This window comes from Hemitrygon akajei, chromosome 8, assembly GCF_048418815.1.
Source record: "Hemitrygon akajei chromosome 8, sHemAka1.3, whole genome shotgun sequence".
NCBI lineage: Eukaryota > Metazoa > Chordata > Chondrichthyes > Myliobatiformes > Dasyatidae > Hemitrygon > Hemitrygon akajei.
The window spans coordinates 129,768,743-129,784,555 of NC_133131.1; the positions used below are offsets into that span (position 1 = coordinate 129,768,743).

General features: G+C 39.4%; 1 protein-coding gene across 1 annotated transcript in view; it reads left to right on the forward strand.

Moving 5' to 3' along the window:
- malrd1 (MAM and LDL receptor class A domain containing 1) overlaps nucleotides 1-15,813 on the forward strand; it is a 359,618-nt gene that overhangs the window by 297,881 nt on the left and 45,924 nt on the right. Inside the window, exons 31-33 of the mRNA XM_073055307.1 lie at nucleotides 1,399-1,556; nucleotides 5,257-5,458; nucleotides 13,437-13,715. Of these exons, the coding sequence (XP_072911408.1) occupies nucleotides 1,399-1,556; nucleotides 5,257-5,458; nucleotides 13,437-13,715 (639 nt within the window). The remainder of the gene's footprint in view (nucleotides 1-1,398; nucleotides 1,557-5,256; nucleotides 5,459-13,436; nucleotides 13,716-15,813) is intronic.

Sequence of the window (15,813 nt, forward strand, 5' to 3'; positions counted from 1 at the left end):
GTATAATTGCAAAGTATCATGGACAGACTCCCCAGTATAAGAACTTCACTATTGGAATTATATAGTGTGTAGCTAGGAAATTGGTAGTGGAATTTAGCTGGCGATTCAGAGACTCCAATGTTTGCACAGGAGTTTCTTGTTGCATCTTCTGAAGCTATCCAGTACATCCTGGTGCATCTCCCCAACACCTCTGAGTCACCCATCCAGGGCTTGCTACCACTTTCTCCTGATCATTTTCTTTCCAGCCTTCACCAACAGCAAATGGCTCCACTCCTCCCCACACATCCCATCACCCCGTCACAACTGATACCATTTCCTTCAATCTCTCATTCTCTAGTCTTCTTCCCCTCACTCTATTCTTTCCCTTCGATACCTCCCAAGCTTCACCATTGATCATCTCCACCCAACCCCACAATGGATTCTGCAATGACTTATAATCGTGGGAAGAATGCTTTTGTGTTTATATATATCTATAAGGACTATTATTCCAGAACTTCTGTACTCCTCTGTCTTACTAATATTTCCAGGACGGTACTGCCCTTTTCAGATTTAATTTCTGACTTAAGCTGGTGCCCTTGTTCAGTCTTTTACTTTCCGACACGCCATGAACCAAGTTGCATCTACACACTTCCCTGAAGGAAGAGAAACAAAAAAATATCAGTATCAATAATCCTGCAAAATAATTTAGTGAGCCTGCTTAATACAGCACGGTAAAGAAGATAAGCTTGCTTTTGCAAAGCATTTCTTTGTTTTTACTTGTTGGTGAGTACCCTTCACTCATTGCATTACAGCACTGGTCAAATTTCAAATGTACTGAATCTCCTGAAAGCAGCAGGTCTGCAGAAGGGAGGTAGTGGTCGACCATTTGTCCATGAATTAACTTACAGGTAAAACACTAAATGGAGCTGTGTAATTTCTGCAAAGAAAAAAAATCTAACTAAATAGCTAGGCACAGAAAATAATAGTATTGCACAACACAAATCAAATGCTTCCAAAATGTTATAAATACAACACAGCAGGTTTCATTCTTCAATATTCCAAACACAAAGTTGCTGTGCATCATGAGACAGGGAAATGCATTAATCTTATGACTTCTATTAATGTGGGAATTTGAATGTCAAATTCTCCCCTTTCTCATGAAGTGGATAATCATTATTTTCACTGGGCTCACCAGCTCACAATACTGGAGACAGATTAATGTTTTTTTTATGAGACTGAAGTGAGTAATGTCTCTTTACTGTTGGTACAAGCATGAGCGTAGCTTACAATGTAATCTCTTCATGCAAGTAAACAGAACCACAAATTTGAGAGGTTTGTGATTTGATAGTTGTTACTTTCCAAACATATTGCTGCTGAGAAATTCAATAAAATACATAATGTTATTTGTTTCCTTTGAAGGAGTTGGAGGAAGGTTTCTGTATATTAATTCTTCAGCTCAACATGAAGGTGACATTGCTAGAATAACCACCACCCATTCATTCCCAGCGAGTATAGGAGTCTGTCACTTGCGTTTCTGGTACTTTATCAGTGCTTCGAAAGAAATGGGCACTCTGAAGGTAAGGGAAATGTTTACAATGGTATTTTAGCTATCTGATTCTATAACTATCCAACCAATACAAGTATTCTTAAATCTTCTTGACTGTTGGGTGTTGCAGTGGGATAAAACGTTCATCTTTTACTACAGTGATCTAATCACTGGTTACATCAAACTATCAAATAAATCTCTCTTTGTTAATTGTAACCTTTCTGCCTCCAGTTCTTATTGACTGTTAACCATTTGTGAAAATCCATAAGTTAAACCTCTTAAAGTTTTGACACTAATTAATGTTGAAGTGGGAAAGTAATTTCTATGCAACTAAAGCTATTTTTGGTACTTGCCTATAATTTTCTAAACTTTTGGGAATAAAATTCCAAAATGAGCTAGAACAGCAAATGGCAAGCAAATATGATAATTATCTGAAGTCCTTTAGAAGCCTTGGTTGTCAATCCCTCCATTGTGAATGAAATTAAAGCTGTCAGCTCCAAATTTATACTTTTTTTCTGCAGGCCACTAATTCTACTATTCACCAGACTGCGGCAGTTGATATTTTCTAGGGATGACTGGCTAATGCCATCTTATTTTCAGCCTGCTTCACCAATCAAAATCATGCTTCATATTTTACCTCATCAGTGCACTAACCTCACATTCCTTGATTTCACTAATATAAAAAAACCTATTAATCTCTGCCTCAAATGTACTCAGTGACTGAGTATCCAAAGACTCCCTACCCTTATAATGAAGAAATCTCTTCTCATCTCTGTCCTAAATGGCTGGCCCCATATTCCTAGACTATCAACCCTGGTCCTTCACACCCAAGCCAGTGAATCCATCATCCTTTCATCTGTTCTGTGAGACAATGTAAGAAAATGTTATGTTTTTTTCTGAGATAATTTCCCATCATCCGAAATTGTAGATCATATTGGTCTAGGATGCCAGGGCAATTTGGAAGCCAAATGATACATTGGGCTTTATTGCAAGATGATTTGAGTACAAGCATAGAGATATCTTGTTCCAGTTATATACAACCCTTATAAACCAGCATCTGGAATGTTGGAGTCATAAAACATTCATCACTGAGAAGGCTCCTTTGGCCCATAATCTCCATGCAAACTATCAAGCACCACCTCTCTTAATTCCTTCTTTATGGTACATAGGTTATGAAGACAAATGTCCCAAATGCAGTCATAGCCATATTAACTGCCTTTGTTACCATTGCAATCTGCAGTATGATTCTAGAAATTTATCCATCTCTGTAACACCTCAGGCGCCCAGCAGACAGTGCTGACACAACCAAGAGGAAGGGAGGGAGTGGGAAGCACCAGAGAAACATTCTATAATGGTCAGTAAACCAACTGTTTGGAATCAAGTGATCTTGATGGTGTCTCTGGGCTGGGTGTGTCTGCACCTATAGCTCCTCTCACCTGTGGCACTCCTTCTCTACCACCTGTCCCACAATCCTCCTGCAGCACTCCACCCTCACCTTTCCCAACATCCTTTGCTCCAGCCAGATTGCTAACTTGCTCTCCACTTCACATTGACAAATACAATACAAAAGGTTTAGATACCCTAGCTGTATGTGCCTAATACTTTTGCATGGTACTGTACAAAATTCTTTAGGAGCTTGGCATGCTAGATGAGGAGTTGGTATTTCATCTAGTTAGACTTTATAGAACTAATATAGTCAAAATAAACATTCAGTGGCCACTGAGTGTCTGTTTAGGGTCTCACCTGTGATAGCCCATCCACCTTAAGGTTCAGCACGTTGTGTGTTCGGGTATATGCTCTTCTGCCCAACACTGCTGTAACACATGGCTACTTGAGTTACTGACACTTTCCTGTCAGCTTGAATCTGTTAGGCCTTTCTCCTCTGACCTCTCTTATTAACAAGACAATTTTCTTACTACAGAATTCCTACTCACAGCAAGTTTATTTTCTACCCTTGCACCATTCTCTATAGATTCTTGAGCCCTCTGTGTGTGAAAATACCAGTAAACCAGCAGTCTCTGAGATATTCAAACCACACCCCCCCCCCCCCCATCTAGTACCAACAATAATTCCACAGTCAAATTCACTGTGATCAGATTTCTTCCTCATTCTGATGTTTGGTCTGAACAACAACCTGTATCTCTGACAACACACACAAAATGCTGGTGGAACACAGCAGGCCAGGCAGCATCTATAGGGAAGTTCCACCAGCATTTTGTGTGTGTTGTTTGAATTTCCGGCATCTGCAGATTTCCTCGTGTTTACCTGTATCTCTGGACCATTCTGCATGCTGTTGTTTCTACATGCCTGACTGATTAAATATTTGCATTAACAAGCAGGCGTACTTTATAAACTCAGTGTAAGCAGTCAGTAATTCAGAACTGAGAATGAAGTTTGTCACCAAGGGGGTAGTGAATTTTTGTAATGTTCAATCCAGCGGGACCTGTGACTCTTAATTCCTGAGTAAATTGATGTAGGAAAGTAGTCTCAGGTAAAAGATCACTTCCAATCTTGGGCATGGCAGAGAAGTCACAAGATCCACCACTACCTCGATTTCTATATTCTTAAGCTCTGTGAGGTGCACTGTTATACCTTATAGTTGGTCTCCTCTGTGCTCTGAAATATTACATACAGGTAAGCTCTCCATTGTAGTTAGCATCTCCAGATATATGCCTATTAGCCTCTTTAGTAGCCATGGTCTTAATATGTATATAAGTTAACTGCAGCAGGGGCGTGATATTATTTTTTTCTGTCTGTGAACTATCACCCGTGGCATCCTTCATTCTGCTGTAGTTCCAGTACATTTTCTCTCAGTAATTTGAAATGGAAAGGTTCCTTACCTATTTTCCAAGTTATGCATGTTAAACATGGCACTAGCCTCCTTAAAGTGGTAGAAGAGAGCATTTAATTCAACTTCCCGCACCATCCAGACACATTGCCTTTGAACAATCTGGCTATGATTAGGTTAGAATTACACAGTGCATGTTTTACTCACTTTGCTAAAATATTTAGCAGAGCAGTTGAATTCTAGATGAGCCTATCAAAGGTTTGTTGTCATCGCTCAAAAATAACGTTATTACCCTGCTGCTTTGGGATGTAAACAAAGACAAATTCTGCTCCAAAGTAAATTCTAAAAAGTTCACAGCAAGAACCCAAGAATAGATTTTCTAAACACTTGCCTACTATTAGACTTATCAAAAAAACTAACAGATCCTTGAAAATTTGGAACAACTACCTTCCATTTCATGTTTTCAATATCAGTAAATTTCAAAACATGAACATATTTGGAAGTATATTCATAGAAACCTTAGAACTTTATAAAGTCATCTTGTTTTGTGAACAGTCTATAAGAATTGTGGGTTGTAAAGCAAGGTACACTAAACTCCGGTTTCTGTTCTCTGATCTGTATGCCAGTCAACTGAGACCCTGTATATGTAAAAAAAAATGTTCTTTCGTTTTTGGCATGCAAAATTTAATAAGTCTGAAATGTTCTCTTGGAGATTGTCTTTCTCGACTTCAACAGAAAAATAAGTATGTGTTTAAATTTTCAACTGATTCTCAAAACACATGACTATCAGTTCTTCAGAGGTTTCAGAAAGCACTTATATTTGAGCCATGTGGCTCAAAGGTGGAGAGGAACAAAAAAACGTGTAAAATTTCTGACCTGAAAATGCAAGTTGGGAAGATCCATTCTGCTCAGTAACATTTTGGGAAATACTTTCCTCTTTCAGGTGTACACAGCCGGAAAATCTGGAATGCCCTTGCTGATGTGGTCAGTGTCCGGGAACAAGGAGGACAACTGGATATATGCCAATTTGATGGTTGCCAACAACCACCCATTTCAAGTAGTGTTTGAAGCTGAAGTGGGTGGAGATAAACACATAACCATTGCAATTGATGATATCTCTTTTACCCCGGGGTGTGTTGCTGGAGGTAATGTACCTTAGAACCCACATTTTTGTGTTCACAGGTAAGGGTCAGCAGAATCCAATGTGCTGAAACAGACCTGGAGCCCATTATAACCTTGAAGCCATGTTTAGACACCAGATTCTGTCAACAATCTAGCCTTTATTTAGACTCTACTTAAAAGGTCATGTTTTCATATTAACTTTTAGATAGGAAGCATGTTGCAAGATCCTGTCTCCCCACACTGCCATTTACTAAAAGCTTCAACATGTAATCTGTAGAGCATCTCATTACAGTAATGAAGGCACTTGAAATGTCAGCAGTAATTAAAATATTTTAACCACATGTTAATGTTTTTCAGGTCTTCAATGGTAAAACAAAAGTGTAAAACAGAATGTACTTTGAAATTCTTTTTCTAATATTCTTCATCTCAAAACTAGCACGTTATGATATATTTCCATAGCACAGCTTATCTCAGTCTTCATAACTTTCTTATGACAAATAAACTTTATAAATTTGAGCTACAAGTCCAACTTATGTAATATGAACAAATGTAGCCTCTCCTGAGCTTGCTGGCACTCACAGGATATCAAGTGTCTGTGAGGGCAGATTCTGTATCCATGTTAAAAGGGCTTATTTTCAATGATTATTTTCAGAATCAGGTTCATATCACTGATATATATCAGAAATGTATTGTTTTGGGCAGCAGTACAGTGCCAAGAGATTACTTTAAGTTAAAAGTAAATGAATAGTGCCAAAGGCATAGAATGAGGGAGAGTTCATGGATTCATGGACTGTGTCAAAATCTGATGATGGGAGGAAAGAAACTGTTACTAAACTGTTGAGAGTGGGTCTTCAGGCTCCTGTACCTCCTCTCCAATGGTGGTTATGTGAAGAGGGCATGTGCCAGATGATAAGGGTCTTAATGATGGATGCTGTTTTCTCAAGTTCAAGTTGCAGTTCAGGTTTATTGTCATTCAACCATATCCCTGTATACCACCAAATTACACAACGTTCTTCCAGACCAAGGTGCACAACACAGTACATATAATTCAAACATAACATATAAAGTAATATTACCACAAACATCCTCTTGAAGATGTCCTTGATGGTTGGAGTTAGGTGTTATGGGATTCAGCAATAACAATTCAACATAGTTAAATGTCCAAGAATGTCAGTGCAGTGTTATGATATAACTTGACACTGAGCCATCCAAAGATCTATTAGAACAGATTGTGATAGAAGAACTGTCACGAAGAAGAGATGAAAAGGCAGAGGAGCAGTTTAGAGCTCAGGATATTATAACATTGTCAACTACTATTATCTTTAACTTAGCTATAACTTTATGGCCTAGTATATTCCTCACATCACCATAACCATCAAGTAAAGTAATCACCCTGCTCCCCCCATCTCTCACCTGTTTATCACTACTCCCTACTTACAGCTTCCTATCATTTGCTAGCTCTTTCTCTCTGTTCATAATAGTTACTCCCCTCTATCTTCCAGTCCGGATGAGGGGTCATGACCCAAAACAATGACTATCCATTTCTTTCCATCGACGCTTCTGACGTACTGAGCTCCTCCAGTATTCGGTGTGTGTTGCCTGGAGACCACACAAGTCCATTGAGGAGTGAAGAAGCTTTTATAGTCTTAGTTACTATCACATTAGAAACCAAATAATACAGTCCTGCTACCAAATAACCACTTACCATTACATTGAAAGTTAAGCCTTTCTGATAGATTTGTCTCAAGATTTGCAACCTGTGTTTAGTCACTTCCTTTCTCAGTTTCCTGTTAAAGATACAAACTTATTAATGCAAATTTCTTCTGAATGGAAGCACCTTTCTCTTTTGAAGATTAATTAGAGCACTTCAGCTTTTAAATTACTGCCAGTGTATGGAGATGACATTCCTGAAAGTAAATAAAGGATCTGAGCAGTTAATTTTTATCTAGACATTTTTCACATCACCCCCTCCCCAACAAAAAAAAACATGGATTTTCAAGTTATGGCTACAGATTGGACAATGACTCATTAAATGTGTCATTGTCTATTAAGATTCTAGGTGAAATGCCAGGTGAAATCGGAATATTAAACAATTTTAAATTAAAGAAGAAAGATATTCAGTCCACCATTTCCAGGTTAGAACTGTGGAGCAGAGATAAAGTGACAATGCCATAGAAATGATTTGCTGATATGCAACTTACAAAGGTGCTGGAGCAAGGGTTTCAATGGACTTCTTGCTTAATGGCTCTTGGTCCGCAGTATAAAAAAGGTTGGGAACCCCTGTGCTAGAGGAACTCAGTAGGTCAGGCAGCACACAGGGAAGGAAATGGACAACTGTGTTTTAGCTGAGATACTTCATCAGGACTAGAACGATAGAGGGAAGATATCTAGTGTAAAAAGATGAAGGGAAGAGGTGAAGCAAGTACCAGCAGATGATAGGAAGATGCGGGTGAGGGAGTGATGAGCATATAACGATATAACAATTACAGCACAGAAACAGGCCATCTTGGCCCTTCTAGTCCGTGCCAAACGCTTACTCTCACCTAGTCCCACTGATGCGCACTCAGCCCTTAACCTCCATTCCTTTCCTGTCCATATACCTATCCAATTTTACTTTAAATGACAATACTGAGCCTGCCTCTACCACTTCTACTGGAAGCTCGTTCCACAAAGCTACCATTCTCTGAGTAAAGAAATTCCCCCTCGTGTTACCCTTACATTTTTGCCCCTAACTCTCAACTCATGTCCTCTTGTTTGAATCTCCCCTACTCTCAATGGAAAAAGCCTATCCATGTCAACTCTATCAATCACCCTCATAATTTTAAATACCTCTATCAAGTCCCCCCTCAACCTTCTACGCTCCAAAGAATGAAGACCTAACTTGTTCAATCTTTCCCTGTAACTTAGGTGCTGAAACCCAGGTAACATTCTAGTAAATCTTTTCTGTACTCTCTCTATTTTGTTGACATCTTTCCTATAATTCGGTGACCAGAACTGTACACAATATTCCAAATTTGGCCTTACCAATGCCTTGTACAATTTTAACATTACATCCCAACTCCTATACTCAATGCTCTGATATATAAAGGCCAGCATACCAAAAGCTTTCTTCACCACCCTATCCACATGAGATTCCACCTTCAGGGAACTATGCACCATTATTCCTAGATTACTCTGTTCTACTACATTCTTCAATGCCCTACCATTTACCATGTATGTCCTATTTGGATTATTCCTACCCAAATGTAGCACCTCACACTTATCAGCATTAAACCCCATCTACCATCATTCAGCCCACTCTTCTAACTGGCCTAAATCTCTCTGCAAGCTTTGAAAACCTACTTCATTATTCACAACGCCACCTACATTAGTATCATCTGCATACTTACTAATCTAATTTACCACCCCATCATCCAGATCATTAATGTATATGACAAACAACATTGGATCCAGTACAGATCCCTGAGGCACACCACTAGTCACCGGCCTCCAACCTGACAAACAGTTATCCACCACTACTCTCTGGCATCTCCCATCCAGCCACTGTTGAATCCATTTTACTACTTCAATATTGATACCTAACAATTGAACCTTCCTAACTAACCTTCCGTGCGGAACCTTGTCAAAGGCCTTACTGAAGTCCATATAGACATATGTGGGATGAAGGAGAATATGAATTGCATCAGAAACTGGAAGGTCTATGTGAGGTAATGAAGATGGAATCTGATAGGAGTGGGAGTGAAGCATGGAATCAAAGGTGGCAAGGGTAATCAGTGGGAGAACTGTGGGGCGAAGGAGATAGAGCGATAGGGCCAGCTGGATCAGGAGGCAAGAAAGAGGGTGAGGAGGAACAGAGGGGCCAAGTTACTGCACTTCAATCACATCATCCAAAAGAAACCCTAATGAAGAATCAACTAATATTTGTGAACTGAGAAGCTGAGGCTAGAGCAACTTCAGCCAAAGGGAATTTAGATAGTTTTGTCATTCCTTGTCATTAATGTATACTATACATTAGGCATCTGTGCTATTGGGATTTCTTAGTGTCATACTAGAAGCCAGGATTTTGTGCTTAAGTGAAAGTTGGCAAAAGAAAAATAAGGAACCAAATATACCACAGAGGTTTGCAATTGTTAGTACATGGAAACCTCTCTCCCAGTGCAGGATTTAAAACTTGCTGCAAATGAAATGAGAAAGTGATAAATCTTAATTTTGACAACATGAACAGGAAAGTGGCAAATTTTTAACCCATTTACCTTTCCCTTAGCAAATACGAGGAAATCTGAAGATGCTGCAAAATCAAGCAACACACACAAAATGCTGGTGGAACGCAGCAGGTCAGGCAGAATCTATAGGGAGAAGAACTGTCAATGTTGCGGGCTGAGACCCTTCGTCAGGACAGCGCTTCTCCCTATAGATGCTGCCTGGCCTGCTGTGTTCCACCAGCATTTTGTGTGTGTTGCTTACTTTTCCTTTAGTTTTGATTTCCACTGAAGTTTATTTTTGTAGGTTAAGTTAGACTGAAGGAGGTCATTTTGGAAGGAAGAAATAAAGAACATTAAAGAACAAAAAAAGAGCAGGAAACTACAGCACAGAGGGATTTGGAGATCCTTGTACACAAAACACTGAAAACTGGTACACAGTTCCATAAAGGAATATAGAAAACTAATTAAATGTTAATCATGTTTTTTTGAGGGATATTGAATATAAAATTAAGGAACTCCTAATGCAATTATACAAGGCACTAGTGAAACAATTTCTAAAATATTGTGAACAATTTTTAGGCCTTTATATAAGGACAAATGTTATTTCATTGGAGATAATTCATAGAAGGTTGCCTCTAATGAACCCAGATTTTGAGAGTTTGTTGTATGAAGAAAAGTTAAACAGGTCTGTGGTATTTCCCAATTACAGGAAGGATGGAAAGGGTGTAGAAGGCGTTTACCAGGTTGTTGCCTGTATTAGAGGACATTTGGTATAAGGAGAGGTTCGACAAACCAGAATAGTTTTCTCTGGAATGGCAAAGGCTGCAAAGGCACTTTACTGAAGTTTATAAAAGTACAGCGGACATAGGTGGACATCCAAGTTTGAAATGTCTAATAGTAGAGAGTATTAACTTAAGGATGGGGGGAGGTTGTTTAATAAGGTGTGCAGGACAAGCATTTTAAAAATCGAGTGGTGTGTGCCTGGAATACACTACTAAGGGGTTGGGGGATGCTAGAATTAGATACAATAAATGTTTTTAAGAGGCTCTTAGATAGGCATATGAAAAATGAGGGAATGAAAGGATATGGATTATGTGCAAACAAAATGGATGTTTAGCACAACATGGTAGGCTGAAGGATCTAACCCTGTACTGCATTCAATTTTGGCTGTATACTCATTAACGTCAAGAAGAAAGGCCATCTTTTTGAAACACTCGGAGTTCAATGGGTGTGGTGTTTCCGCTCATGAAGGTATCCAGAACATGGCAGAGTGGCCATTAAAGAATGAGATGAGCAAGAAGTTATCTCTCAAAGATTTGCAAACTTCTTGCTACAGAGAGTCATGGAGAGTGGAAGGGAGAAGAGTCTATGGTGTATTTAAAAATAGACAGATTTCTAATTCTGTGTTATGGGGAATGGGAGGAATAGTGAACAGGGAACATTGGAGCAGTCAAGGTCCAATTGACTGGCAGAGCAGATTTGAAGGGCTGAATAGTCCCATCCTACTCTTGTTCCTTATGGCTTTCAGCCTTGATAGCTTCTATGTGGTTGTAATCCAAGCTATGTAGCATAGGTCACATTCCAAAGGCATGGTTTTTAAGAGCACATAACCAAAATGAACAGTGAATATAACCTACAGTAATAGTATCAGCAGCTTGGACAGGAGCTCAGACAATCTGTGATCTCTCAAGGAGAGGTGTGGATAGAAGAACCTTCCCATCCCCTGTCACACCCCAGCAAGCCATCTCTGTAAATGGTATAAGTTCCATATGAGAAGTACACACTGATTCATTACATGATGATACATGTCTGCTTTCCAATTGTATACCAGCCAGTTCCTCTGTTGTTACAAATTATCCCGCTCAGACACATCCACCCAACCGAATTTACATCCCAGAAGTCAATAGCTATAGTTCCACAAGGTCTCCTATTGTGGGCTACTGAGCTCTTGCCACCTTCTAAGTTTTATTCACAAAAGTGGTACTAAAAATGATCAAAAAACTTGCACCAAGCAGTCTGCAAGGTTGATTATCGGTTGTTCGTGATCAATGCTGCTGTTCATCAGATAAAAGATTGAGTATTTTGGAATAGTGAAGTAACTAGGTACTTTTTGTGTTGTTCTGGTTCAAATGGAAGGAGAAGGATTGTTGCTCAGGGGAATGGGGAAGATCCTTCAGGAGAATCTCTCCATAATAAGTCAAAGCTTTACAGTTGTAGCAGTTTAATCTACAGCTTCTTCCTCTGCAGTTTCTAGTTCTTCCTTTCATTTTCCTCTAAGCATTCCCTTCCCTCACCTACCTGGTCAGAGACAATTCTCCTAGCTCTCCAGCAAGACCTAGCCTCTGGGAGTTTGTCTGCTTTGACTGGTGAATTTAATATCATTCACTGCACCTTCATCCAGCTCCATTTTGAAACAATGAGATATGATCTGGGAGTTCTTATGACTCAGGCTGTTGTCAAGGTTATTGCAAAAGTCTGCTGTTAACTTCATCCTGCCAGCATAGCTCACACCCTAACCCACTCACAATAGGATTAATACACATCTATTGACTTTAAATCAAAGCTCTTTTTTTGGTAGGGCTGGGTGAAACAGCAAATGTAGCTACCAAAACTTAGAATGAGGAGGTTCTTAGATCATACAATTGATCTAGTGGATTGTTAATGTAATATAAAATATCAGTGGAAGTAACACCTCAGAATAAAACTGCACAATCCATATTGTACACCTAAATATTGTAGGCTGTTAGAATTAGTAAGCAAATGTTATCAGCACAAAAGGTCTGTACAGATTAGCTGAAAATTGTTATGAGCACAAAATAGATTCTATTTAATTTTCTTGACATTTTGCCATTTTCTTCCTGCTGTTCATCATTATCTTCAGTACTCCCAGGCCAATTTGCAGTGTAAACAATACCATACTGGAAACTCTGCAAACAATGAGAACTATCAAGCCAGTCCCACCATGCAAACTTCGTCAGGCAGGGATGCTCCCCTATGTCAATTCAAATGTGCTTTGAAGGAAAACAGCACTACTCTAGGACAAATGCCAAGATACCACATCAAATATTCTGGAGCCTTAATGAGCCAAAGTAAAATGCACCTGCCTAGGATCAGGAGAAAAAAAATTACTCAACCTGTTCATCCAACTTTCAGTTCCCAAGAGGTTAATTGAAAGTTGTACCCCCAGAAGCAATTGAGGTATACTCACCATATTGAGAAACACAAATAAGTCTCCACACATGACATTCACACAATTCATGCCCTGACAAGTTCTAAGTTTGGATGGAAGTTCGAAGTAGGGAATTCTGTTTTGGATATTAAAAGAGGCTTATCACCTTAACCCAAGTAGACAGTTTGGGATTTCAGTACTTCCAGCATTTCTGTTTTTAATTAGGGTACCAACTCTACTTTGATTCCCCTTGTACCATTAATGGCAGAAGATCACAGTTGGATCTTTGCATGAGAAGGCCTTGTCTGCCCTTAGTTTCAAACCTTTATACATTTAATTTTGTGTATCCATGACCCTTCATTCCTGAAGGGCTTCCATCCCTCAGTCTCCACAGTGTGCAGTTATTTTGACTCCAGGTGATGGTACAAAATAGCCAGTATCAGTTCATGTGCCAAATATAGTCTTTTTCCATTTGAAATCAGGGGAATGAAAATTAGCAGAAGTGTGTTGTGACAGGTTTATGCTTATTACCATCTTCCACAACTATCTGGAAAATGCAACAAAAGGGAAATGGTTAAACCCAAGGCAGTTACTCCTTGTGATTCCTTATTGTTTTTCCCTCTCCCACAGAATTACCCATGCCACTGCCAGCGACATGTACCCCGGTCTCTTTTCAGTGCCGGCATACACAGATGTGCATTCATCGATCCTGGGTCTGTGACGGTGAAGAGGACTGTGCAGATGGAAGCGACGAATCTAATTGCTCAACACTGATTCCAGGCACCTTTCCTCCTCAGGATCAATGTAAAGATACAGAATTCCAATGTTCCAACGGGGAATGTATCCCATCTTTGTTCAGGTGCGATGGAGTCCCAGATTGCTCTTCCAAAGAAGATGAATTTGGCTGCTGTAAGTACGATCAGATTGTGGTTTGTGAAATCGTACTTTACACATCGGGCATAGATTTATAATGGACTTTCATATGATCCATCATGGTTGAGAAAGGTTCTTTGCTGTGATTTGCACAACATCTATACATTTTCCTACCCAGCATCTGGGTGGTGGCTACCACTCCCTTTTTAGGCTCTGTACTTACATAATTAGTCTATTCTTATGACTAATGTTGTCAGTAAGTCAACATACTTGCAGCTATAATGAAAACAAGCACACACAGCAGAACCTAAGTTTGCTCACTAATTGAAATGATCCCCTTACTGGATGAACAGAACAAGGAGCACCCTATTTTGCCTCATTTGAGTAAGCATCAACTACAGAGATCTCTTGACTTGTTGGCTGCTAAAGTGACTTAGAATTTTATGCCATTGCTTCACTTGTGTCATGAAAGGAGCATGAGATGCAGGTCCTTCCTCCCTGCCTGGAGAATATTATGAGCTGAGAGCTAACGATCTTGAAATCCAGGATGCTCAGTCTCTGCTCCATTTTCAGGGGCATAACATATCGGGAAACTCAAGATAAAAATCCATTTGTTTAATATCAAAGGAATTTTGGTCCTGGACCTTTTTATGCAGTCTTTTATAGCAAAGAGATGGCCCATTGGCATGTGTCATTTGGCTGCTTACAGATCTCAGGTGTTGTTTTTATTTCTTAATACTTCTACTTTTATGAGCCAGCCAACGGAGATTGATATTCCCATCTTCTCTGTTATCCTCCTCATCTAGCTGATGAGACATTCCACTGGTATGCGGGTGATATGCCCAAGGTACATTAATTAGCTTAGACCTGAATTACACAGGCTGAGGATGCAAAACAGCATTTCCTTGGCAATTCAGTAAGTCCACAAAACTTACAAGATGTGAGGAGGGAATTATTTGGGATGATGATAGTAAAGCAAAGCTTCTAGAGCATCTTTTCTGTTGCACTGTCTCATATCTTTTGCTGCCTATGGACATCATCTATTGGACTATTCCAAAACATCTACAAATAACACCTGGAACCTGGCACATGTAGTAACAGGTACCCCATTTGTGTAAATATAGTATAACTAGTATTATGATACCAGTCATAATATCTTTAAGACAATGCTATTTTAACTAAACTCTTTATGAACAAAGTTAATTATTTGAGCAGAGCTCTTTATAGTATTGCTCTCATTTTTGGACATGTATCTTTCCCTTTTTCTCAGAATTCAGCAGCCCGATCCTGAGTGACTGTCAAGCATATCCTGCTCTGTAGGCTGTTAGCTTGTTGAAGGATCTTTGTAATTACAGATTCATTATGCTCTGCTGTATCCAGATGCTGTCATTCATATAGTTGTTATAGATAAGTAGACCAACATTACCAATATAAAAACACAAAATTTCATTTTATGTAAAGAAACAAAGGCATCATAAAAGCATAAATAAACTCCAAGAGATTAGCAAACTGATACCATAATAAGCCATGTTACACAGCAATATGTTTTATATTCAAATAAGACTAAGTATCTGAGGAGACACAAGACACAGATAATGCAATCTAGAGCAAAAAGAATTGCTGAATGAAGTCAGCAGGTCAAGCAACATTTACAGAGGAAACAGGATTGTTGATGTTCGAGACTGAGACCCTGCATTGGGACTGAGTCTAGAGGGAAGATAGCAAACTCTCTAAGTTTGCTGTACTGACTAGCTTCTCTCCGAAACAATGAATATCACTTTGCTTCCACAGTTGCTGCTCTACTCAGAGAGACTTTCCATCAGTTTTTGGTTAACATGAAATATCGTCAAGCACCTTCACTGTGTCTGCCATAACAACCGGGGTCTCCACACTTTTAATTCCACCTCGTGTTCCCACAATGCCTTGTCTCTCATGGTCTCCACTACTGCCGAGCTGGGGCTGAACACCAGTTAGAGGAACACCTCATAGTCCATCTCAGTTGACTTCAACCTGATGGCATCAACTTTGATTCTTTAATGTCAGCTAACTAATCTCCTCTTGTTTTCCTTGTCCCTTTGTCAGACTTCCACCTTCTCTTTCTCTCCTGTACCCTCACTGGAGTATGCAATAAAAG